This window comes from Papilio machaon, chromosome Z, assembly GCF_912999745.1.
Source record: "Papilio machaon chromosome Z, ilPapMach1.1, whole genome shotgun sequence".
Classification (NCBI taxonomy): domain Eukaryota; kingdom Metazoa; phylum Arthropoda; class Insecta; order Lepidoptera; family Papilionidae; genus Papilio; species Papilio machaon.
Genome location: NC_060016.1, coordinates 6,575,786 through 6,602,714, shown reverse-complemented (window position 1 = coordinate 6,602,714; position 26,929 = coordinate 6,575,786). Strand labels below are relative to the sequence as shown.

General features: G+C 33.0%; 1 protein-coding gene across 1 annotated transcript in view; it reads right to left on the bottom strand.

Moving 5' to 3' along the window:
* Nucleotides 1–3,329: 3,329 nt before the first annotated feature.
* LOC106717297 (CUB and sushi domain-containing protein 1) overlaps nucleotides 3,330–26,929 on the bottom strand; it is a 51,648-nt gene continuing 28,048 nt past the window's right edge. The window contains exons 2-18 of the mRNA XM_014511121.2: nucleotides 26,271–26,453; nucleotides 25,365–25,574; nucleotides 22,627–22,722; nucleotides 15,974–16,096; nucleotides 12,690–12,853; nucleotides 11,081–11,207; nucleotides 10,362–10,511; nucleotides 8,931–9,107; nucleotides 8,244–8,542; nucleotides 7,584–7,818; nucleotides 6,594–6,767; nucleotides 5,912–6,091; nucleotides 5,270–5,506; nucleotides 4,978–5,157; nucleotides 4,470–4,655; nucleotides 3,981–4,269; nucleotides 3,330–3,828 (exon numbers count right to left, since the gene is read on the bottom strand). Of these exons, the coding sequence (XP_014366607.2) occupies nucleotides 3,552–3,828; nucleotides 3,981–4,269; nucleotides 4,470–4,655; nucleotides 4,978–5,157; nucleotides 5,270–5,506; nucleotides 5,912–6,091; nucleotides 6,594–6,767; nucleotides 7,584–7,818; nucleotides 8,244–8,542; nucleotides 8,931–9,107; nucleotides 10,362–10,511; nucleotides 11,081–11,207; nucleotides 12,690–12,853; nucleotides 15,974–16,096; nucleotides 22,627–22,722; nucleotides 25,365–25,574; nucleotides 26,271–26,453 (3,287 nt within the window). The 3' untranslated portion in view covers nucleotides 3,330–3,551. The remainder of the gene's footprint in view (nucleotides 3,829–3,980; nucleotides 4,270–4,469; nucleotides 4,656–4,977; nucleotides 5,158–5,269; nucleotides 5,507–5,911; nucleotides 6,092–6,593; nucleotides 6,768–7,583; nucleotides 7,819–8,243; nucleotides 8,543–8,930; nucleotides 9,108–10,361; nucleotides 10,512–11,080; nucleotides 11,208–12,689; nucleotides 12,854–15,973; nucleotides 16,097–22,626; nucleotides 22,723–25,364; nucleotides 25,575–26,270; nucleotides 26,454–26,929) is intronic.

The following is a 26,929-nucleotide window of genomic DNA, read 5'->3' as shown; positions in this document are numbered from 1 at the left end:
TCTTTTTTTTTTCCTTTCTTTTATTATATTTTTTCTTCATCATGTTGAATAAGTTAAGGAAATATCAAAATTTATGCAGAATTATTTCATTGTTATTTTTTATTCTTTAATTTACTTTATGAATTTATTCTTATTTCTATTCTGACTGACAAGAGGGTAAAGTTTTTCTCGGATATGTAAATATCTGATGATTTTTTACATACGGCATTTTCAGAAGTGCCTTAAGTTAGTTGAGTTTTGTTTACAATAAACTGTAAAACGACTGGTTTCGTGCCTTTGTCTTATCGTATTTTTTGCAACTGATTTACGGTACGTCTTCCATTTACAGTCAAAGAATTAAATTCGCCTATTTAGGATCGAATTTTGTATCGCAAACTGTTACTATAAGAGGTATAATTTATCGCTTATGTATGTTGATGCGACTAGTTTTCGACTTAATTTTATTGTCGGCAAATGACAACCATTAATATGGTTAGGTAATAAACGTCTTCGACTGTGCAGACACGCATTGGACATTTTTATTTAAAACCATTGTTTGAATTATGTTAACATTTACCAAATTTATTATTTACAATACTTTATTTAAACATAAAAAACGAACTAAAAGTAGGGTTACTAGACCTAAGAAAATTTGACGCTTAGCCCGCAGATATAGAAATACTGGTTCGATAAACAGTATCTAAATACACCAAGGGAAGATTAGTTGACCAGCGGTCTGGCTTACATTGTCATCTGACGATTTGACATAAGTGGACATCATTGCGCACAGGAACGAAACAAATTACAGTGCATGTAATTAAAAGTAATACATATTTCGTTATTAGCTAAACTCGGTCATTTCAATGCCAAAATAATGATATAGTACATGCAAAAATCTATCTTATATATAAAAGAAAGTCGTGTTAGTTACACTATTTATAACTCAAGATCGGTCGGATCGGAACTGATTTAGCTAAAAATTGATGGGGAGGTTAGAACTAGGAGACGGTCATGGGAACTTTTTTTATCTTGTGTGCTTTTTTTTATTCTGTGCGGACGGAGTCGCAAGTAAAAGCTATTATTTAATAAAACTGAAAAATGTCTAAGTATTTTATTTTACGTTTGTATTTTAGAGCACAAAACTTTTCTGAACTCAGAACACCCTACTAACGTTTTATCGTATGTCCAGTGCTTTAAGAACGCATAATGAACAATATCTCGTTAAGTTTGTTTACATAGGTTTTTTTAAGTATGGTAATTTCTATATAATAGATATGTGTAATTAGCATTACGTATTATGTACATATATGTATAAATTATCTAAACATGAATCTGGGTTGTCACTTATGTATATAATATAGATCAAATTAATAACATTCAATATTCTTGGATTTATCATGTTAGTATTATATAAGGGATTATGTATCAATTTTAGAATCTTTACAAGTATTTTAATACTGTTGATCCTAGTCTTAGGTTCCCAAAAACAATATTATCTCTGTTTTTATCAAAAGAGAATCATACGAATGAAATGTTTTGTTCATGTGTAGGATAACGTAACTAATATTGTATTCATTTTACATATTTATGTACATAAAAATGTGTTCAAGGAATTGTTTATTACAAGAAAATATGCTTAGATTAATTCAAAAACTATACAAATATCTCAAAACGTTTGTTTATGTAATAGTTGTAATTTTTATCTATATAATCTACAATCTATAGTCGTCCAATTATTGTAGGTAATTTGATAATGGAATGTTTTTTGTTAACTGTTAAAAATGTTATTACTGTGGCTTTCGACTGACATGACAGTTGTAAAAATATATATTGTTGTCTCTGATTTTTTCAACGAGAATGAAAGGGATGTCGATATGTATTAATACAAGATGTGACTACGATGGAGTTCTGTATTTAGAGTTTAGAGACATACTATCTGTCATTTTTAGTGGTACGGTGTCTATAACTTTTATATTTATTGTTAAAATGCTTAAAAATAATAGATTCAATCTTATAACAATTATGGAAATTTTAATAAGTGAACTTTTTAATACTATCGTGTTAACTATCTAATGGAACGAGGGAACTCTAGTGAATTTATATTATGTGTGATTTATTGCTAATAAAGTTTCAATATATGTTGTATACGTTTATTTAACGAACACATAAAATAAAATTAATATAGGTACAAGTTTATAAAAAGTAACAAAACATATTTCCTATGCTTATCGAACAGTGATAAAGTTTTTATAGCTTTTAAATTATTTATTAATACTCAAAACAAAAACTTACCAACTAAATTAGTGTGTAATCTACTACAAAATTGCTTAACTGCGTTTCGACTGCAGTGAAACTTGTATTGACACATATTGTATATGTTTTTTCATTGATAATAGAAATAAAGACAAGTATCATTCCAGTGGAAACCCACAGTAAGAAGGAAAACTAAAAAAAAAGACATGAAGCATATTTTCGTTAGGAGAACAAATATCTTATCTAGTACATAATGTTTAGTATTGCAAGCAAATACTTTATTGAACTTTTAAAACTAAATCAAAATAGGAAGAATTGAAAAAGAATATAGAGTACGTAAACCGTATAACAATTTTCTTATCTTTTCTCACAAACACCTTTCTTCTATTTATCGAATACTTAACTAAGCTAATTATTTACAGTTTCTTTATAAAATGGGAATGACTGCCACAGTTAGAGTTGTAAAATTATCTTTAAGAGAGTCTTAATTAAACGATCGTGAACGTAGAAGTTAGAACTCGATTTATAATTCTTAACATTTATATGTATAAAAAAGCAGTTGTAATTTATGCCATATTCGCCATGAGTTTTGATGGTATGAAATAAATTCAAGTGAACTAGATCTATTCTAATTTATAATATTTATCACTGTAGTATTGACAATAGTGAGTATTTAATGATTCGTAAATATATCAACATTAAGGCATTAAGTGTAACCAAGGCAAAATATAAACCAAGACTTTCATTGTAATTTTTATTTTATCTAAAAAATTCGAATTATTCATTCCAATTTTTTTCTTTGTCACTAAATAATATAATTACAATCATAAACTAATACATAAATAATATTTTACTTCATACAATTCCAACTCATTTACATCTTTGGTTAAATACCTAGTAAGGGTTGGTGATTATCTCAATTTAATATTTTACAATCATCGACTCCTGCCAGTAAATTATATTTTTAATAATAAATAATAATATTAAAATACATTCAACATATTTGTTTATCAAATTATTGGTACTTTAAATTGTTTGAACAAAAATCAAAATAAAGGGGAAACATTACGAGATGATTATAAATAATTGTGTTAAATAATACGTCAAAAATATAATCGCCGTGTAATTTTATAATTATGATAATTTTATGCATCTATTTTCCAAACTCTACAATGATTTATATTTATCACTTATAAATTTGACACAAGCACTACGCATGGTCTGAAGCAACTGGTCCTTCGAGCCGGACATCACTATTCTTCCAATTACACTACTTGGCAAAGTTGTATGTTTTATTTGTACATTGTATTATATATGTATCAACGCACCGCGACTCCGTTAATCGTGACCACTGCATTAGGTCCCGTGGGTTCGGGTTCATACGCGGAATCAGTGTCACTGCGGCGGCCGTACGCTATGTTGTCAGCTACTCGCTCGCTATAAGGCGAATCGTATACGTTGTCCGTCACGTGATCGTATATGTGTCGTCCGTTCGTGTCGTGTAGAGTGGCGTAGCTCATTACCGCCGCATTTTGATCTTCTTTTCTTTCCGCACCTTCAATATTCTCAGTATTCTTCACCGGCATTGCTTTTCGACTGTAAAATCGATTGATATAATTTTTTGAAAGAAACAAAATATTTGCTATCACAAAAAATAACATTTCACAAGAAACAGTTCTGGCTCTTTTATGCTACCATAAATCTTTACACAATATGGTTACACAATAATTAATTAAGGCAATACTCACAGCCGTAAATAAATAAGAGCGAGCAGCATAAGCAGGAACAGTACGATGCCGCAGCCCACACCAACGCTAAGCGGTAGAGCGCCGCTATCCGCCGCTTCGTTAGTTGCTAGTTCACAGCTGGGCTCATCGCCCGACCACTTGCCGTCGTCCAAGCACTTCCTTAGGAACGGCCCTACACGCTGGTACTGCGGCATGCAGTGATACTCGATAGAACTTCCAAATAGAGTCGAACCGTTCGATATTATGATGCGACCATTCTCAATCGTCCCCGGTGACTTACAATCGATTGCTGTAATAATACAAAAAGTAATGTTTATTTAAATAGCACAGCTACACTAGTTACTGAATTCTTCATTATCATCATCATCATATGATCACATATGTTCATTATAATGCATAATGTATATTTTTCTTGGTATTGACTCTTATCTACGTAATAACCAATGTTACACGAGCTACAAATTATAATAATTGTACAAATTGACTCACGTATACAGACTGGTGGTGATCCATTCCACACTCCTCTTGGCATGCACATTCTGGTCTGGTTGCCGCGGAGGCTATAACCCCGCTCGCAGCGATAGTGTGCCTCACTGCCAATACTGAGCGAGGATGTAACAACAACAAGTCCTGTGCTGCCTTTAATCTGGATCGATGGGTCTGTGCATATTATTTCTGAAAAGAAATATAAACATATTGAGATGATGTAGTTGTCCACCATTGAACTGCTACAAAAATGTAACTTACTAATGGCCACAAGCTTCCAATTTCAATATCAAGCTTGGATCAATTATTTATATTAACACAGATCGATTTATTGATGATCACACAGACATATACATACAATTTGTCAACGAATCCTCGATGAGGAAAGATAAGGCTCTCCATCTTTACGCTTGTCAATCAACTTCTTAAAGATAAAATTTTGAAGACTATAATATAACAAATTGTTTGATATTTAAACTAGATAACTAGAATTCTGCCTTTGAAATCAAACCTTTGCATATTGGTGGTTCAGAACTCCACGTTCCGTTGTCTTGGCACAATCGTCTTGAAACACCATCAAGTTGCCAATGTTCATCGCATTCATATAGAGCTGCAGCACCGTAATATGTGAAATTGGTCGCCAGTGTCACTATACCATTCTGCAGTCGACCAGGATTACCACAGTCCACATCTGGAAAATTTAAAAATACGAGTATTAGTAATCGAAACAAAAGCCTATTCTAAGATAACTTTATTTTACTTAGTTCTAATTAGTAGTTTATAAAATAATATTCTCTGCTTACATTGACATCGAGGTGTGACCCCACTCCATTGACCATTATCCTCACAAGTAGATAGGCTTTCGCCGATGACTTTGTACCCTCTCTCGCAACGGTATTTGACGAGCGCACCAATGCGGTATGTATTGCCTGCATTGGTGCTGCCTGCTGTACGGATGAGTGTACGTCCGTGCATGCGGTCATTACCCGTCACAGATACTATGCTGTTCTCTGCTACTATAGGCTCTGGACAACGGATTTCTGCAAAAGATAAATTTATATAATAATTAGAAATAAAAATACAAAACTCATAGAGACAGTTAAAGAGTTATATTAATCATACATGTAAACTGTCATATTATATTAACTTATATAGAAACGGCTAAAACACTCACGTATATGTATCCGGTGTCGTCACCGACTAGTTTTTGTGCTTAATAGATATTTAGTCCGAATTTACACCATTTTTTTATCAGTAGAGGTTAGTTACACTTCAACATACGAGTTTATGTCATGTAATTAAAATATATACAATTTACAAAATGTGTATATTAACCATTTATTGAGAGGCTTTCAATTTTTTATGCGTTGATTACAAAAACAGTTAGTGTCCATAGTTGTAATTTTTAGAGTAGAACTTTTAACAAGTAATGGAATGATCCATACCTTCACACCTGGGTGATGAATCACTCCACTGATGATCTTCTGTACAGATTCTCCGCACGGGCCCCACTAGGCGGTAGTTAGTTGTACACGAGTATTGGATGATGCTACCCAAATGTGTGGTGCCATTCAGTAGCTCTGCAGATCCATATGGCATTGGTGGGAGCTTCCCACAATCCACATCTATAACAAAACATACATTTATACAAGCTTTATTTCGCAAGTCATCTTTTATGCACAATTTAAGGGTAATGCTAAAAACTTGGTGAAATTTTAAAGAAAGTTTACGGCTAGTGTGAAATATTTATACATTGTGTCGGATATTGTTCTGTTTACTAGTCTGTGAATGTATTCGTGTTACTAACTGCTAATATATATATTCACATTTTATCATAGCTTTTCTTCTTGTCTATAATAGGCCCTTCGCACGGGTAGCTATACTAAGAAATTTTTAAGTAAACAATGATTTATAACAATTACAATACTTTATGTACAAAGATTCCGACCATTCATGAGCCCATTCATGCAATGTCATCGAAGGGAGGAAAATTTCGAACTAGCAAGAAAAAGACGATCTGTAAAAGAAATAACGCCAGAGAAGGCTAAATTGGTGATATATAAATATGGGGCTTATTTTTTTCTATTATTTTCAAAAATATCAAAATATTTATAACACTAAACTTACACTCGCATTTCGGAGAGTCCCCGGACCATTCGCCATCTTGTTGGCAAATCAAACTGGATTCTCCAACAAGCTTGTGCCCGTGCTCGCAGTGGAAGTCAATCGTCGAATGTACGTTGTAGTCGTAAGCCTCCATATAACCACCGGCGGGGACTTCGGGATCAGCGCAGGTAATCACTAAAATGTACAAAACATGTGACTGAATCATTTATGTAAATAAATATATAGGTATTAATCAATATTTTTTTTAAGTTTCGTCACTTATAAGTAATAGGGGATTGAACCTATAAGTAAATTGATCGCAGAGACTTTTTCCTTTATCAGTCGCTTAGTGCAAATTTCTTAAAATAAACTTATACTGAGAGACTCCTCAGTAATTACTAGTTTCTGAGTGTTGTAGTAAGTTCAATTAGCTAATGTTCTCATTGTTCTTTATATTTGACTATTATGTTTGTTATGCAGCAATTCCTAGATAATAAACATACTGACAAACATCGAAGTAGGTTAAGTTAGGTTAATTAAAATTTTAAGTGCGTTTTGATGTTGCCAATATTATGTGACATTTCACGGGTATGATTTACCTTCATCATCTTATTGTAATACTCGATCTGAAGAGGTTTATTTTTAGGACCGGACCGGCTACCGGGGAATCGATATTAATTAGAGCTTCCGCTGCTTACAGGGACTCGTGCTAATTACAATCTCAGTTTCACAAAAATAATAACTTCACTGGATTCTTACAAATAGATACCAATAAATTGGAATTTAATATAAACTAGCTTTTACTCGCGACTCCGTCCGCGCGGAAAAAAAGAAAACGGGGTAAAAATTATCCTATGTCCGTTTCCTGATTCTCAGCTACCTGCCCACCAATTTTCAGTCAAATCGATTCAGCCGTTCTTGAGTTATAAATAGTGTAACTAACACGACTTTCTTTTATATATATAGATAGATGTATAAATGCACTTTGAATTTTTTTTTCATAATACTCACGATCACATGTTGGAATGTCGTGGGACCATTTTCCATCTCGGTTGCATGTAAGGAACTCATTTCCTGATAACCAGTAGTCGGCTTCACAATTAAACTGCGCTATAGAGCCATAAGTCGTGGTGCCATTTAGCAGTCTGAAGGAACCCTTGTACAATTGAGCTGGTGTTCCGCAGTCGACATACTTGCAGGAAGGCGGTGAACCAGCCCAAGTACCGCCAAGCTTACAGGTTACACTCTGCAAAAGTAGTTATAGGTTTAATTAAATTGCGCTAAAGTCTAGATAAATTTTAACTTCAAGATAAATTTTTGTCACGCAGCGAATGTTGATAAAGTTTACGAGATTGAAAACTTTACACAAGATTCTTTCAAGTAAGAATAAAGATGACATTGTTAAAATCTAGACTAGAGTTTTGTAAAGAGCACTTCGAGTTAACCAAGATAACTAAAGCGATTTCTTTTGCCGAATCTAATATTGTGAGATCGCTACAAATAAAATCTCTACAACAGTCCATTTAATAAATAAAGGTCATTTCTGATTTTTTTTTCTTAAAAATAGACGATGGAATAAACTTGTATCCATTACTCAAATTATATATTGCTCATTATTTTTCGATGTGGTAGTGGCCACGCGCTAGTTTTTTATTACTAGATATTACTTACATTTGTACCAAACAATATGAATCCATTTTGGCAAGTGTAGGTTGCCAAAGACCCGGCTTTGTGTCCACTAACTGCTACAGTCGCGCCTGCCACGCCGGGCGGCTCCGGGCACCAGTCGAACAAACACTTGGGTGCTTGCCCACTCCAAACGCCCTCATCGCTACATTCCCTTGATGGCTCACCGACGAGAGTGTGGTTCTCTTTACAAGTGTACATCGCCCTCGCTCCGTGCGTAGTGCGTCCGTCAATTAAAGATACTTCGCCATCTTGGATCGGGGTAAGACCGCCGCAGTCGACATCTTGAAATAATAATTTGATGGTTAGATTCTTTGATCACCTACATGATGCCATTTCTTTAAGGTTTTTTAAATTATAATATACGCACTTCATACAAGTTAAGAAAGAAGAAATCATATCTGAGAAGAAATTCAATGATATGTGTGAAGTCAACCAACACGCACTTAGCCAGCGTGGTTGACTATGGCCTAGTCACCCCTAACTTGGGGTAGGTTCCAAGCCCCTCGGTGGGGACGTAGTGAGCTGACGATGATGATGATGATGATTATGATACTAGTTAAGTGGATTTAGTAAATGTACCTAAGGGCCTCTGTCCAATTAACTCTAAGCGTGGCGGTAAGTAATAAAGATGCTACAGGTATACCTACTGTATAGTAGACTATTACTTACATTTACAACTCGGCGCTGTACCGGACCAGAAACCGTCTTCCTTGCACTCTCTAGTTTTATCTCCAAGCAACATGTGACCTTCTGGACATCTGTAAGCTATAGATGCTCCCACCAGGTAGCTGTTTCCTTCAATTGTTGTATTCAACAGTTTATCTGGACTCCCACAAGATGGCGGCACTGGAGAATAACGTTGAAAATTTAACGTTTGTTTTGGGTAAAATATTTTTGTTACATTTCGTCACAGAAAAAAAAAATACCAACTTATTTATTATACTTATTTCACCAATTGCATTGCAAATTATCTTAAAATACTTATTTAATAAAAATATTGTTTATGCATTAACGCCCGCTTCACGAATATTAATCGGAAGTACACATAACAAAATGGTTGCAAATATTGCATTTGTATCAATTAAGATTTCAACTAAAACATTCGCAAAGGATTTCTCAGTCGCTAAGCGTGGGACATGCTGTCAATATCAATCATAGTTATTTGGTGAACAGCCAGCTACTATAAATAACTTCAGTTTTCCATTACCATGACATAATAGTTTACTTTTTGTTACTTTTTCTATCACAATAAAACACGTAGCAGGTTTTTATTAAAAACGTAGTATAAATTCGCAAAGAAATACCAATAAATCTAATTGAAATCAATCAAATTATTACTAATTTATTAACTTATAATTAAACCAATACATTAAGGTTTGTAAAACCTTGTGTTCTGACCCCAGGTGAGTTATAAGGCCATGAAGACGATCAATCAATTAATTACTAATACTAAAAGTAAAATTGAATAACTAACAATATATACCAGCGTTAGCCAGGTTCTTTTGATGAAATACCATGACCTCATAAAAGACAGGCCCGGACTATTCGAAGCAAATTACAACACTCTTTTTACCTTTCGTGTATTCCATTCGCTTAGTGAAATAAAGTTAATACCGGAACATACAATATACTTGTTTGGAAACCTTTTGCCAATCGTAGTCTTTAACATCAGATGCAATGCTCGCTTGCTATTAGATTTAGGTATGAAATACAAAGAAAAACATTAAAAAACGACATAAAAAGAAATATTCAACATACTGAATGATACATTCATATAGAAAACTTTGTATGCATACACAAATCCTATTGAATACAAAAATAGGCAACAGTACAAACAGTTCAAAGAGTAAAACACTATTACTTGCAGAAAGTAATTACACAACATTTTTTCATATTTTTCTTAGTGATTATTTATTAAAGGTTAATTTGCGCTGCTAAAATATTTTTACACCGACATATTGTTGTCTCTATTATTCCAAGCAAAATAAGAGGGACAACATACATATGCAGTGGAATCCAGGTATATACAATAATGTCGCGTCGCATCTCGCAGCGCATCAGAATAAAGTATAGATATGTACCTATGAAGGTGACACTCACGGTACTGGCAGATCCAGTGCAGATAGTCGAGGTTGCAACCGACGTCGTTCCACAACCACGCCCGGCCACCGTCCAGCACCACGCAGTTCTGTTCACCGTTGTAGTTGTTCGGCTGGTCTTTGCCCCAAGTTGGTTTCGAAACCAATTCGCCTATACAACGAAATATCGATTGTAGACAAAGTACTTTGAGATTTTTTTAATTCATTAAATAAGTTTATAAGAAACAAGTGGTAGCTAAACAAATCAAACAATTTGATGATGAACCATTTTTCGATGGAAGAAGGCAAACCGGGTCGGAGGCTGGAGGTATATTTTTCTTCTTATAAGTATATTTTTTAATATTACTCAGTTTTTATTTTAAAACATTTAATTATACTAATTATATAGAATGTCTTTTCAGTTTGTTCCGTTTGCTTTGAGCGTTTAAAGTCCCTGTTGAATAAACTGTGATGTCATTTCAGTACTTTACAGGAAATAAAGTGACGTTTGAGTTTAAATACGTACATCAAAGGAATAAAATATTGCACAGAATCAATGTTTCTACCTCATTTTAATAGCGGCCCTGAATGCAAAAAGACAATTATTAAGATAGGATGTTTTCCTATCAAAGGCGGCGTGATTTATGTTACTGTAGAAACAATAGCTATACTGAACAGTCTACTGCTCTGCTTCATTGTTCTGCCCTCGTATGAAACTGACGTTAGATATATAATAATTACCATCAACCCATCGCCATGTTCTCGAAGTGAGGCCCGGTTCTTTCTGAGCTCCTATCCAGACTAGTTGAGTCTTCAACTGTGCCTTGCGTCGTTCCAGTTCTTGTATTAAGTAACTGGAGGTTGCTCCCTAAAACACAAGAATTAATTTATGTCAAATCGACAGAATTTCAGTCGTATTTGGAATCCAAACGAATCTATAGAAAAAATATACCAAATTCGATCTTGATTATGTTTAATTCACTTTTTTAATTTTCATACGATTAAAAAAGTTTTACCTCAAAATCTATTGATCTCGCGTTTTATCGATTTATTGATTCGTTTAGTTTGTTTTGACCCCAGTGATAAAAAAAAAATATATAAATAACAAACAATCAAACCTTATATAATATATAATATAATATATGTACATATATTAAATGTGAAGTTAGGGATGATCTCTAGTAATATGGATAATTTGTCTAACTACCTACGTCACGACGTATACAATTATTGGATTGCTTAGGTCACGTAATTGTTCAGTACGCCTCCGGATTAACAAACAGTAATTAGCATTGTTAAGTTGCCCACCACTGTTCTAATTTAAGCGATTATTAAAATGTACAATGGTCTTCCCTCGATTCCTTCAATTAAATAAACTGTTATTTAGTGACTTCCTACTCTTAGCCACAGGTCACGTTTAAGCTTCTTACGAGTACGAGTACTAGTGGGAATGGGAACTTTACAAAGCTAACTACACGCAAAGAGGCTTTCCATTCATTCATTAAAATTACATATGGTGGTAAGCCAGTAGCAGTAAGCTTTACTAGAGCTTTGTAACAGCAATAATCGAATGAAATTTGTTATTTGTATTGAATAGGCTTCGAAACTACTGAAACGATTTGTAAAACTTTTTCACTGTTGTGAAGCTAAACTATCTTCGGTTGATAGAGGGTATATTTATAAACATGCAGAGCACCTGGCCTTATGATAAGTACGTATCAAATAGAAATTTGCTGATCCCATTGATTTGTAATAAAACATCTAAGATATAAAAATAATCTAAGATATTCAAAAGAAAACTTATGTCACTTGTAACAATGATGTTATTTAATGGTGACGTAGAATCAAATCATAGAAAAAAACGAAATAAATTACAATCATAAAATACATGAAGACTAAAATATAATATAAAAACAATGTTTACAGAAATGGTCGAACAGAGCGGAAATGGAAAACTCGTGGTTCGAGGCGTTTGCAGTTGTACTTTGCGAAATTCAATTGAACTTTATTTAATTTAATAAATTTTGATCGGAGAGGAAGCCAAAAGCAAACTTATATTAAATTGATTAGTTAGTAACTAATTCAGAAAATGAATGTTAAAATCAATTTCGTATAGATCTTTCAAATTTGTGTAACGAAAAGTTGATAGTTGAAGTTTATATTAATAGAAAACTGAAGTCTGTACCTATCGCCCTCAGGGGTGAGGTGACACGATCGTTGTTCTATGCGAATAGTGTTTGTAATTACTCGTACATTGAGCATGTATCAATCAGAAGTATATAAAAAAGAGTTTAGTACATGTCTTAAGAAATATAGGAAAGGTAGGTAATCGGATAGGTCGAATTTTTACCTGAAAGCCATGTATGAGATCCCCGCCGTGCGATTGGCACTGCTTGCGTGCCTCGTCGAAGGAACCTCCTTTAGCTACGTTGAACTCGTAGCAGTTACGAGAGAATGCTGCAAGTTCTATGTCAGCGGAAGCTCCGGCCGGCGCACATCGGTCGTTGGAAAATTCTACAAAAAAAACATACAACATAATATGTAACTTTCTTCATCTTTCTAATTTTTACATAAGAAGCCACGACTTTGTCCTTGGATAATATCACATCCATTTTTACTTAAGGCGGTCACAAATACTTGTACATTCAAACTTTCGCATTATATCTGTGCGATAAATCATTTAAGGCTTTGCAAATAGATTTTTATAAGTATGAACCTGATATAGGTAAGTAAGGGATCCTACAAGGATCGAATGATTACGAGTAGAATGACATCATCGTAGTGTTTTTGAAGAATTCTTAAATGTGAATAATAAAAGTAACTTTTGCAAACTTCGTTACGCTATCACTTAAACAGTCACTACGAACATTAATTGTACACTAAAAGTTTGCTCTTCCCCTAGCTAAGTTTATTAGACAACTGCATTAAGTATTTACAGTGCATTTACTCGGAGCGTTATTAAATCTCTGTTCAGAAGCGGAAATTATTTACGGTATCGGCAAAGTGTATTATGTTTCAATATTGTCGCAAGTACTACCTTAATTTATAAATTTACACTAAATTTTTCCTGAAAAATGTTGTTTCCATTATACATGTAATTCAAAGTAGAAATAAAGTGTCCGAAATTTACTCAATTGTAATATACCTACCTAGTCATTTTAAGTGTAACTTTTATCATTATGTAATTATTTTATTTTGTTAGTTTCAAATTTCCATAATACTAATAATGTAACTGTTATTTCCAGTGATATTTATTTTAACCCTAATTTATTTTTACCTGTAATAATAATAATAACGGACAATGTGTGTAAGTTTTAAGATGTAAATTTAAACTAGAGTTAATAAACAAATTAAGATTATTACTAAAGTGTTTAAACTTTCGTGAGAAATAATAATAAATTAATCAAGAACGGCTTAACTAACGCATGATCGTCATTGACGGTACCGACTAGTTACGGACCCGTCGAGGTTCATCTTCATCAGTGCGAGACGCGACGCAACCGCGAAGTTCTCGAAATAAACAGCCGTGATTTAAGCCGTACTTAATAATTTATTGTTACTAAAGGCTCAGACCACCGCGTGAGGTGCGCGACTAGGCTATTCTTAGAACACTAATCATTCTGCAGTATAAAATCTAAACAATAAAAAAAATGATCTGGTTTAATGAAATTTTTCCAGGCATAAACATACAACTAGTTATTTAATCTTTTAACTTTTTTATTGCAACGAAGGTTTCAGTTAATATATTACATTAACAAAAACATAGAGTCAAACGTGCCCCATAATAAATAAGAGAATTTTGCAATATTAGAATCACAAAAATGAAAATGTTTCGCGGAAAATTTCTGCGGCAAAGTGTAAACTGGGATTAATTAGTGAAGAGAGGTTGACATGTGTTACGGTACACAGATTACGGGCTCATTAAAATAGATGTTAACAACTTACAAGCGAGTATTTATCAAGCAGATACAATATTGTCACATACATGCACTTGTGACTTCATTAAAAGTTTATAAACTCGAATAGTGCACGAGCTTCTGGTTCCTGAAAGTCGGAAGGTAGCGATAGAAAATAAAGGTAGAAACCTATTGAATTATTTTATTCTCGTAACATCAAAGGGATATAAAGTGTTTACTTCACGTACTAATGTGTCGATATAACTCTTTGTATCCCTTTTTAAAGAAATTGCACGAACAGCTGAATATAAAAGTAGACACAGTTAGAGTTAATATAGCGAAGTGCATAAGCTATTATTTTACATAATTGTATTACTTTGAAATAATTTTTATTAATCAGAATTATCGTGAGTTTCTGAGACCAAATACACAGTTTAAAACATATTATTTTCTTTGTTTTGACAAATATAATGACAGAGATTATAGTCTCAGAAACGGTTAGTGGTGTAATTATTTATAGTTATATATATTTTTATGACGGGTACGTTGTAATTCAATACAGTCAATTACATTACACAATTAGGGCTACGCAATTGGAATTTAAAAAGCTAGATGAAAATTTCAGTAAAAAGCGCAAACCCAAAGTAATTTATTTGTGGGTTCAGGGTTTTTTTACATCGTACAAACATATTTTAATGAAGGTGAAATAGTTACTACCTAGAAAAACATTCGTACCAGTGAAAAACAATATCCTCTTGTTAGTTGGGTTAAAGCAGGCGTTTGTAACATTGTTACTTAATCAAGAAAAAACTTTAAAACCTGAACAACTCTATGACACTAAGGGCTGAAATATGAACCAAATGACTTTTCACTTGACGAAATCGGCTCAGTCGTTTATGCTACACTGACTGACTTAAATAAATACAAGCCCATATATACCTAAAAAAATAAAGAAGTAAAACTTTAGTCCCCTTAATCAGTCAGTCATTTGAAAATGTGTGCTATTTATAAGTGCCAGTAAGTAAAAGTAAGTATTTTTTTATTTATTATTAATAACAACAATTATTAACAAACGTGTGATTCCCAGTAGTTCCCACAAAGTTATTTTATGAACGTGTTTTGAGAATCTATCCGTGAGTTTCTAATGCCGAAAGATGTGCACAAAAATATTGATATTTCTGTCATTCGATAAAACAAAGGCGACAGTATATATTCTTAAGACATTTCACAAGGTACGTTAAAACTCACGTTACATTTGCCTATACGATTGTTATTGGATCCAAGTTTTGCACTCTAGACATGCTTTGATCTCATTTAGAATGCATTACAGGATAATAGCGAATGTGAAGTTGAAAGGGCGTGGGCTTGTGTACCAAATATATTGGCGACTCTAAAATATGCATTGCTTTAATGGCATACACACATTAAGAAACTTAATATTTAAAACTAATATTCTTTTGGCTGATAGCAAAAAGAAACGTTGCATTAAAGAAGACAAATATTATTGTAAAAATTTTTCTTCGTTTGACAACCACAATAAACCGGAATAATGCTTTACTACTTCAGAGTAATTAATTTTCCCTTGAACATATTTATTGCGAGTTTGAAATTGAAATAATAATAAAAAAAAACTTAAGACGAAGACAATGGAATATACGTATCGCAATTGATTTTTTCTACAACATGCTACGTCCGTTAAACAATGGATGATGTGAACCTATTCACAGCGGGGTTTTACCTTCTGTAGTGAAGACTTCGACTTCGCAGAGAGACAGGGAACCTTCGACACCGACGAGTTGTAGAAACACATGCTGACCGATTAGTGGTCGGGCGCATGTGAAAGTTTTTGTCACTCCTTCATCTGTAACAAAATGTTAGCTTTAGACACAATGCGCAAAGATAGGCAATAAATCTTTCTTTTGTTTTTTCAAAGTCACTTTTATGACGTCAGTTAGAAAACAGATATTCCGATTTTATTTACCATATAAAGCTATCTTAATATACGATATAAATTAATTGACAAATCTTTAGTTGCAGATCGCTTTTTGGAACAAATAAAGAGATTTATTCAAACTAACATAGATATGATAATTAAATAACGTAAGATTTTTTAAGTATTTATGATTTTACGATTCATTTACGCTGTATTATTTTAAGAGGCAGTAGTAATCTTAGTTATTGCCGCTGTGTTGATTACTAGGAAGGACGCCATCCGTCTTTGCGTCCTCAAGTTGAAACACATTTTCTTTTCATTTCCGGGAAAGGATAATAACATATGAATGCATATGTATTTTCGAAAACATTCATTCAATTTTGTTAAAACTTTCGTTTAGACACCTTAAATTAACCTTAATTAAAATATACGCCTTAAATAACGTATAAAGAGAAATTTGTAAATTATACCGGTCAATACAATCCAAACGCTTGGCAAAATAAGTTCGAAGGGCTGAATTTGATTTATAAAAAGTTTTATTTAATTTCGAAAATTAAAATTGTAAATAATTGATTTAATAATGTATAAAATAATCTGGTCGAAGTGACAAATAAATAACAGGGTTGTTTTGTTGCTGTGTTTTTATATACATACGTTTTTATTTTTTTTGGCTTTCACTTATTCGTTAGGGGCACAAAGACTGTTGGAGTTCTCATCAAATTGTGATTTTCCAATGCGTTTGATTGTAAAATTCCTTTGGCATTAAAAAGTATTAAAGCGTGAAATGACAAAGGCCATGCACGAATTTATTGGAAACGTACTGCACAGCGTGGCGCTCGCTCACCGAGTAACCACGGCAAAAGCGAACAAGGCTAATGAAATATTAACATTAATATTTTGTAATTTAATATTATTAATGTTATGTTAACGGGAAAAAATCTGACATTAACATTATCGCGGCTAAACTAATCTAGTTGATATGTTCATTCGATAGATATTTTATTACATTATCATTAAATAGAATTTGATTAATTTGACAATCTAATTTTTTTGCTGTCTGTATTTATTTTACGCAAGAATTTTAAAGTCACGTTGGCGTCGAGGTGTATTTTCAAGTTAATCTCAATCTTTGCGAACTACACCGTAAATTGAATTAAATTAGAGATTATGAAAATTTGCGAAGCGTTAGCAACATCGATACTAACTACCTTAATTTCAGGCTAGACGTTCAAAATTACATTAACTATTCAATTAAAAATTGAGGCAGAATCCAATCGTAGGTTAAATAAGTCTAACAAAATTTTTGTCTAACAAATTGTTCGGTTCACGTTTGAATGTTTTTATTCTGCTTATAGCATTAACGTGTTACTAGCTTTTTTTAATTAAAAAATCTAGTAATAAATATACTTAGTGATAAAATAGCTCTCTAATACAAAGTTTTTCTCTTTATAACATTAGTGTAGATTAACAATATGATGGTGATATCACTATTCGTAAATAGGATTTTGTTAATAGTTCATTATTCTTTCTTGATTGACAGTACAACAATGTACTCGTTGTTGTTAAATGTAGTGGGATGATGTTTTTGAAAGCAATACCCATTAGCTTCATTATATTCCAGTCGATGTCACTTTCCACCAAGACGCCAGTCTTAGACGAGGAAAATCATGTTGCACGTTTAATGATAATCCATTGTAATTACTGTTGCATTTGAAACATCCCTTTCGCCGTACAATAAAAATACTACATCTAATATATAAAATTCTCGTGTTACAGTTTTCGTTGCCGTACTCCTCCGAAACGGCTTGACCGATTCTCGTGAAATATTGTGAGCATATTCAGTATGTCTGAGAATCGGCCAACATCTATTTTTCATTTTTTTTTAACTGCGCGCGGACGGCGTCGCGGGCGACAGCTAGTAATATATAGTGTTGAATACATTAGTATGTATTTAAACATTTATGCAAAAATGGCTGTTAGAGGTCAGGTCAGTAACAACAACATTAACACATTCCAAAATACAAAACATCCGATTGTGTAAGAGTTATGCACATGTACTGTGGAAGCACAGTGCGGCAAGTTCAAAATGTTCTTTTATAATGTTACCACGTTTATTATAATATGATGCCAGTATTTATTAAACTAACTTCTTACGTTTTGAATACTTACGCTTTTAAACACCTTTCTCATAAATTATCTTCACATAAATGACGTAAACTTACTAAAAAAAATGATATGTTTTATTCTACAGAGGTTTCTTATTTTTCTAATTCTCGCTTATCAAGGTACGACTGTTCTTTCTAAATTAATATATATCGCTGAAATGTGCACTGACAAAGAAATGATAGCAGCAGATAAAACGCAATTCTTTTACCGTCTGAATAAAAAATCCAAGATGCGATTGAACGCAATACTGCAATGTAATTATATTAGTTACTCTGAATGTAAGAGCCTTGCGATCATAGTCTCGTCTATTGTTCAAATTGTCAATTGTGCATTCGATTGAAAGGTTGAGAGCGTAACGTTTAGAAAGCGCAAATTGATTGAGCTGGTGGCTTAATCAACGAGACAGTCATAGCTTAGTCGTTAAGCTACCTACTTGGGAACTATTGGTCGTGATTTTGAACATTTTGAGTTACTTATAAGAATATTTTATAACTCAGATTTGTAGCGGAAAAGTGTGAACTTTGAGTTAAAGTACTTAGTAACTTGAAGTAGTAACTGGTAGACTAGTAGAGATAGACTGTCAATAAAAGAAGAACAACATTTTTTATGTAGAGATCGTCTTGATAATAAAACAATTGAATTAAGATTCCTATCTTGGTATGTCGTTTGTTTGAGATGCGTTTTACGCAAATGTTAGAAATATAGAAACGAATGTTCTTACATAATAGAATAAGAGGATTGAATTTTATTTCATTTATTTAATAAAAGAACGATTTTTTTAACAGCTCAACACTACTAGTAAAATAATTACAGTGAATGTTTTGCGTTACGTCGACTCATTAGCAATCATAAAAATGTTTTAATGTGTTAAATTTCTTATCTCATACTTGAATTGTCCATTTTTTGGCTAAATAATTCCGTTCCCAAGAGTTCTTGGTCTAATTAACCACCGGCTGTAACGTGTTGAGTTACGCAAAGTCATTTAATATGTTTATGGTTACATAACTATGCCGTGATAGTTCAATGGATGTAGCCTTCGAGAAATATACGGGCTCTAGTTCAATTACTGCTCATAATAAAGCCTAATAATATTTTCTATAACAATAAAAAACAAGTAAATTTAATAAAGTTTAGGTAAAAAGTGAAATTACCGCACTTGTTGTACGGTAATTATTTTTCAATAATTGTTGAGGTTGAGCTTGTATTAAATTATAGGTGATGTTTGATTGTGATAAAAGCATTTCATAACGATTTATCTTTAAAAAGTAGATTATTTTTATATGCTTAATCAATAACAAAGGTTGTTTCGATAATGAATCCGAACTACGTTTGCAATAAATACCAGAGTGGAACGTTGGAAGGTATGGAATTCTCGTACTCTAATCTACGAATTCCCCTTTCATCTGATGTCGAATGATGCTACACGAATCAATTTCAGTTCCAAAGTAAAATTTTACTTTAGGAATAAATTCAATTCAGTCTACATGTTACTCAGATTAAACTTATTTACTTTTTCAATTTAATTAGACCTTAAGACTTCGAGTTTAATCTTATATTATTAAATGAATTAGTAAGATCCAGTCAAAAAAGAGACAAAAAAATCGCAAACGTAATTTCGCGTCCCATCTTTGGATTAACACTTAACATAAGGTGGAATCATGGTCAGCGACTATTTTTATCCGTTAAAATATTTTATTGACGTATTAATTTAAAATTTTACTTTCTTGTAATACTAGTCAGAATATAAGAGGAAAACTAAATCAAATATATTTTCAGAAGTGGATAATTGAAGTGTTTAAAAATAAAATTTTACAATTTCGTTACATTAAGTGCATATAAATGAAACTTAATAGAATAATCTGGTAAATGTTTCGAAAGGAATTATAATAGTTTTGTACATGTATTATAGTTTAGTGGCAGTGTAATAAACAGAGCGTATAAAAACTAGATACAGAATACTAGTACATGCCAGTAATCAAAATCAATTCATTATTTTGACTAGCTTACATACTGGTTATTTTTTATTCTTGCACCAGAAGATGATTCAAATAATACTACATTATTATTGTGTCTTTTCCTAGAAGAAACCAATTAAAAGAAAAAACGAGAATGTAATTTATGAAACATTAAATTACAGAAAAGTGTGTGACCAGCGACTAGCGACTATGGTAAGAGAGGGATATCATTAACCCGCTTCTAACGTCAACTAGCGAGCTGCAGTGCGCGAGTCTGCGAGAGAGTATGTGAACACCGCTGACATAGTTTCAACTTTCTTTATTAACTCATTGAAACTTAGCCAATGAATTTTTTTATTATATAACCAACTAGCTGTAATTGACTGGTCAAGACCCAGACTCACCCGCGGCCTCTGATTAACTGGTGGTCCGTACCACCATAGCATGAGTGGACATATATTTTAACTTCATAACAATCGATATAGCCAATTTTTATATGGTGCCTATCATGCGAGTAGTAATGAAGAATATAGTCATGATCGTGTGATTTGTTAATCTTACTAACATTAAAAATGCGAAAGTTAAATACGGAACAGCTTAACGGATCTTGATGTAATTTGGAGAACATAGTCTAGAATAACACATAGACTACTTATTAAGTTTTTTTTATTCAACATGAAAGGAGTAGCGGGCGACAGGTAGTCATTAATAAAAAATGACGTCAATAGGGTTATTGGAATCCGTATTAAAGAATTAAAAAATAACTTGTATGTACTCGTATTTACTCGTACTAAGAAAACAGATAAAGTAATTAATGTCAATACGCTTAAAAGTATCTCTTTTTACGTCGTAAAACGTTAAATTTATAACGTTAAGAAACAATTTTCTCGTGTGAAGCATCAATGGTAGAGTTTCGACACAGCTCTCGTTTCGTGACTATAAAAATAGGCGAATAACAACAGAAGTACCCGTGGCGTTCCTCATTCGCGCTACATTCTACGTAATTGGGTTCTTGAATTTTGTAACTGTTAGTTATTTTGCGCAAAAGGACTTTTGAGACAATAAATCGTTGTTAATAAGATTTCCAATGATTTACTAATATTGTTCCAGTTGTGACATGTAGAAAAAAATCATATTATGTTTCAGTCTAAAATTATATTTTATGTGTTTTGTATAGTAATATCTGAGATCTGTCTTTTAATTTTAAACTTCATTTTGAAAAATGAATGTTTTTTTTGATCTGTCGGTATTTTATGGCCAGAGATGATTTTAAACCATTTTATTTATTTACATGGCAAAAGGTATATTCGATTGCAATTTTGTGTGCGTATTAACTACAGTAGTTGAAAAGTGTGCGTTGTTCTAGCTTCGATCATGTAAGCTTGTGATTGATATTTCATTTAGTTTGTCGCTTTGCAAGATCATGAGCAGATTGCTTGAATTCCTGTAACTTTCTTTGATTTACTTAACGGATTTACGTTCAATATCTCGAATATCCTTGCTTGAGTAAAGTTGAGAAGCCAGAATACGATTTTACTTATCGAACCCTACGAAAACTAAACGACAATGTAAAAAACAAATAGTAATTACAAGTCGTGTTCAATTCTATCAAGAGAAAGTTTATGTAAATTGTTTTTCTAAACATCAGATTGCATCGCAATTTCGTCCATGCGGGAAACCTGCACAAATTGATTTCGAGCTCTCGCAAATAGTCGTTAATGAAGCGCCATTAATATTTTGATTACTTCTTGTATAGTGTTGTAGAAATTTCAGGTATATTCTTTCTATTTGAGTAAATAACAATGTTTTTGTTTGTTATATTGCGACTTCGTGCCTTGTTTTATTTATTTTTTTCGAGTTTTAATAAGATTAAGCAAATAACCATAGACAGGGATGGCGAACCTTTACATATCAACGTGACTTTTTTATGAAAATAAATCTTTGATGAGGTCATAGATGTGCCATGAAATAATTTTTATTTTTTATTATTGGAATCCAAATAATGTGTGGCGTACCATAAATGGCATGGGTGCCATTGATTCGCCATCCTTGACTTAGGATCTAGTAATTTCGTGTATCGAAATCACACGTGTTAAAATCTGTATTAAAATGCTAACGAATTTATTTAATTGGTTAAATCTAATAAATAAAATTCTCGTGTCACAGTTTTCGTTCCCGTACTCCTCCGAAACGGCTTGACCGATTCTAATGAAATTTTGTGAGCATATTCAGTAGATCTGAGAATCGGACAACATCTATTTTTCATAACCCCCCCATTATTTTTTTTAGCTAGACAGCTAGTATTATATAATAATAGCAAAAGCGAATTAAGCTCACCTATTGTTCCTGGGAACCAGGCGCATAGCGGGTTCCTTTGAAGATCCGTACTGCTGTTGCCCACTCTTATTTCTAGGTCTTGAAGTGGCTGATGACCTGAAAGCAAAGGTTATAATTAATTGCAAAATAATAAAACAAAATTTCTGATTTGAGCAAAAATCATGTTTTAATGTAATTTATCCTTGTATATTGACCGCGATAAACATTTCGTCATTGACACTCGTTTGTTCTAAATCTGTAAAATGTTTTTGCTCTTATATAACTAGTAAGTGAACTAGTGCGCCATTCTACAGTAAACAGTTTCACCAAGAAAGTATTTTAAAAACTTAAATATTTTTATAATCTTGATGTGATGTAATCCCGGCCTATATCAGCCATGGCGACTGCCTTCAACTCCGGTTTTAAAAAATCTTCCTAACATTATAAATGCATCTTGTTAATATTATGAATGTTTCTTTGAAGGCAACTCCGCAACGGCTCAACGGATCTTAATTAAATTCGGCATAGATGCAGAGCATAATCTGGAAGAACACGGAGGCTACTAATAAAGTTTTTCTAATAATTCCGCACGGAGTCGTGGGCGACAGCTAGTACGTTGATATCTTAGAAACTTCAGCAATCTTCACTTGTCTTGAAAGAATTATGCCGGAACATTGACTCAAAGGTCACCAAATATTTTAATTTTAATAAAATAAACATTTCCTGTATGTCTCTCAAATATTTCATTTTGAGACGAGTTTCCTAACATGGACGCCGCCTTCACAGCATTCGAATACCGGGCGCGTCTACGTTACTAAAATGAATTCTGTCAAAGCAGAACATTTTCCTTCAAGACCTCCGTAAAACGACTTCGTAGACGTTTCACTTTGTAAACTATGAAACAGACTTGATTACCTTTATTACATTGCAATTTCATGTTCAAAGAGAAGATGTATTTTAGATAGCAACAAAGTGTAATAACGTGCTATGCATTAAAGTCGGTTTATATTTGCGATAGTAACAAGTCAATAAAACTATCTGCTGACTTATACATATTATATTAAATACATTTCAAAATTCTACACCGAATCGATTAAGGAGACAATCGTTTTTTTAAAAAAAATAAATATATCATGCACTGGCAACACTGTTGGATTAATGGATATTTAAGCCCGCAATTAACCATACTTATGCATGTATACTTAAATACGTTCTGAGAAACATCTGTGTTGATAATAACCTTTATGAAACTGAATGAATAGAATTTTAAATATCAAATACTAGAAAGAATACGGCCAGTGTGAAAGTGTCATAATAAAGTGATTGGTTTTACAACACACGATACCTGCAAATATTGTGTACGGTCAGCCGTGTTGCGCGTTTGCGACATCATATTGCCCCCTCGACTGGAACGAATCACGCTTGCATGCGCGACATAGCACTTATTTTATATACAAAAACTTTTTCCCAACTGATTCAGAAAGGTGTTTTTCACCTATGTAAATAATCATGGAAACTTTGAACATCATTCGTCCTGTCTAGTTGGTTTCCAACACAAACAAGTGACCGATACCCAATCGATCGATCTCAAGTATTTTTATTTTATTTATTAAGGACAACTTGCAGTTAATTCAAAAATATTTTGAAATAATTAAAATTAACGGCTAATTAAAATAGTCACAGATAGCTATGTCGTTTTTTTTTCATGTTAAACTATGTTTTGCTCCGAGTCCTAGGGTGGATGAAGGTAACGCAAGGCCATTAAAGTTGGAGACTCTTATTTATGAGTCACTTCGGGTCACAAAATAAAACTTTTGTAAAGTTTTGATAAATCTAATAAAACATTCTAAATCAAATGTCGTCTTTCAGCTACGATAATGCTAATTTTTTTAATTAACATTGTGATACATTGACATGTGATATATTATTGTGATATTAAAAAAAATGCAACAATATTCGCATTTTTCTCCGTATTATTAACTTTTCGAGTTGCTATCAGTATCTAACTCTTTGAAGTGAAGTCAGTCTATAATAGTTCAATGCCGAAGTTATAAACATCTGATGCGATTCCCGGAGCTCGATATTTCTTCGAAGTGTAAAGTATCGCTTCATAGAACTTAGATATATTCTTGTGCACTGAGGTGTTTTTCCGATTTATATTAGGGTGGTAAAAAAGTATATATGTATCTCCTCGTACAAAACTTAGAACAAATTAACTACATTTTTAAAGCTAACAAGTCTGTTCGTTTGATTCAGTGGTTAAAGATATTAATCATGTAACCACTGAATCAATTTAATAACTACCAATTTATCTAATTTATAGATGCGTTTTTAAAACTATCGCTTTTTTTATAAATAATCTAGGTCACCCGCGACTTCGTACGCGCGGAATTAGAAAAAAGCTATGCAGCAGCCTATGTGTTTCTCCAGAATATTGTCAACATTTGTGTGAAATTTGATTAAGATCCGTTAAACATTTCCGGAGATATCTTCAAAAAAACATGCATCCATCCATCTAAACATTCGCATTTATAATATTAGTAAGATAAATTTTACGCACGTTACGATAAAAGTGCCTGCATAAGCACGATTACAATAACTCACACTACCTGCAGTAGTGAGCAGAAGTTATGTATTTGAATTTTGAGCGCTCCTCGCATATCTCTCTCGCATCTGTATTTATGCAATTAGTTATCCATGCTCGTTGGTTACAGGCTTCCTAAACCGCCTCTTTAGTACATCTTATAAATAAAACTAACCACAACATCCCCTGGTGGTGACTCTGACAACTTTGACGGCGTAATGCCTTAGCAGGTCGACTTGCCACCATGGCGAGGCCTCACGTTGCGTCTCCGTGCATCTCTTGCCGTCGTGTTCTGTAGTCTTCTCACCGTCGTTGCCGTTAGCCGCCGCCCCTCCACGGACGGTTGTCGATTGGTTTGCTGGTTTTCTAAAGGCGACGTTCGTACCTGGATTAGAAATTATAATGATAAGTTAATATGCTTTAAAGTTTTCGATTTAATTACTGACACATATATACCGAGAAGTGCCGTTGGCTCTCATTGCATTTTACTTATTGATAAAGTGCACATTTATCTTCATACGAGAATTGAATATTTTCTTTATAGCACCGTATTCGAATAAACTTTCTTTAAATATAATAATATATCTTTACGTTCGTCATTTTCATCAGTATAACTAATAATATACTTTAAATAATCTGTTTGCTTTAGAAAGTAGTAATTAGTCATATTATTAAGAACATATTCATTTATTGAATAAAATATTATAAAGTTTAATTTATTAGTGGATGGAAACTAATTACTGAAAGCTTAATATCAATTACATAATTTCATCAACAAATGCCAATCCAAATTAAATTAAATGTAGGGAGCGCTTTTAAATAATTATTAATCGTACACTCGCCATATTATGAGAAATATTCGCAAAACTTTGGTTATTAATTTAAACATTTCATTTTGTATTTCATTTTACATATTTTACAGATAGTTATTTGATCAGTTTAAAGGCCGCCGTACACGGACAGCTTCAGCAGTCAACGTGCTAATGCAGCATATCGACTGTTGCGGTTATCGACTATTTGATGTTGCCCGTGTATGACGGCCTTAACATATATTAAAAAGTAATATACGAATGACGCTTACCACAAAATGGCGGTTCAGCAGTCCAATCGCCTCTCAATGTACACTCCCTCTGGTGTGCTCCGAAGAGCTCGTAACCGTCATCGCATTCGTAGGTAGCGACGGTTCCCGGTGTGATCGCTGTGTCGCTGGGTATTGTCACCCGTGCATTAGGCGGCACTGCCGGGTGGCCGCAATGGCGTTCGCCTGTAACAAATTTTAAGTTATTAGCCAAAAATCAAATTATAAATTGTTTTTATGCATTGTTCTAAAAGTGATTTTAATTGATCATATATATATATATATATATATATTCCGTTGGCTTTTATTCAAAAAGTCTGTACATTACCTCCTAAGTTGGATTTTTCGAATATTGATTACGGCCATTAGTGTATATATTGCGAATATATATTTTCCAGCCAGGATGTACGTTGCACCAAAGTGCTTTGTAATTAATAAAAAAAACGAATTGCGTTTAAACGATATAAATCTTTTATCGTGCGATTGACAGAACCATTGCGCATGCTAATGGCTGTACAATATTGTAATATCTGTAACGCATGTCGGCGGTTGCGCGGAACACGGTTAAAGAAAGCACACTTATGTAACGCACTTTAGCGATACACATAACACGATATGTACCGCAGCGACGCTGCCAATGCAATTCCACTTCCGATGTTTTA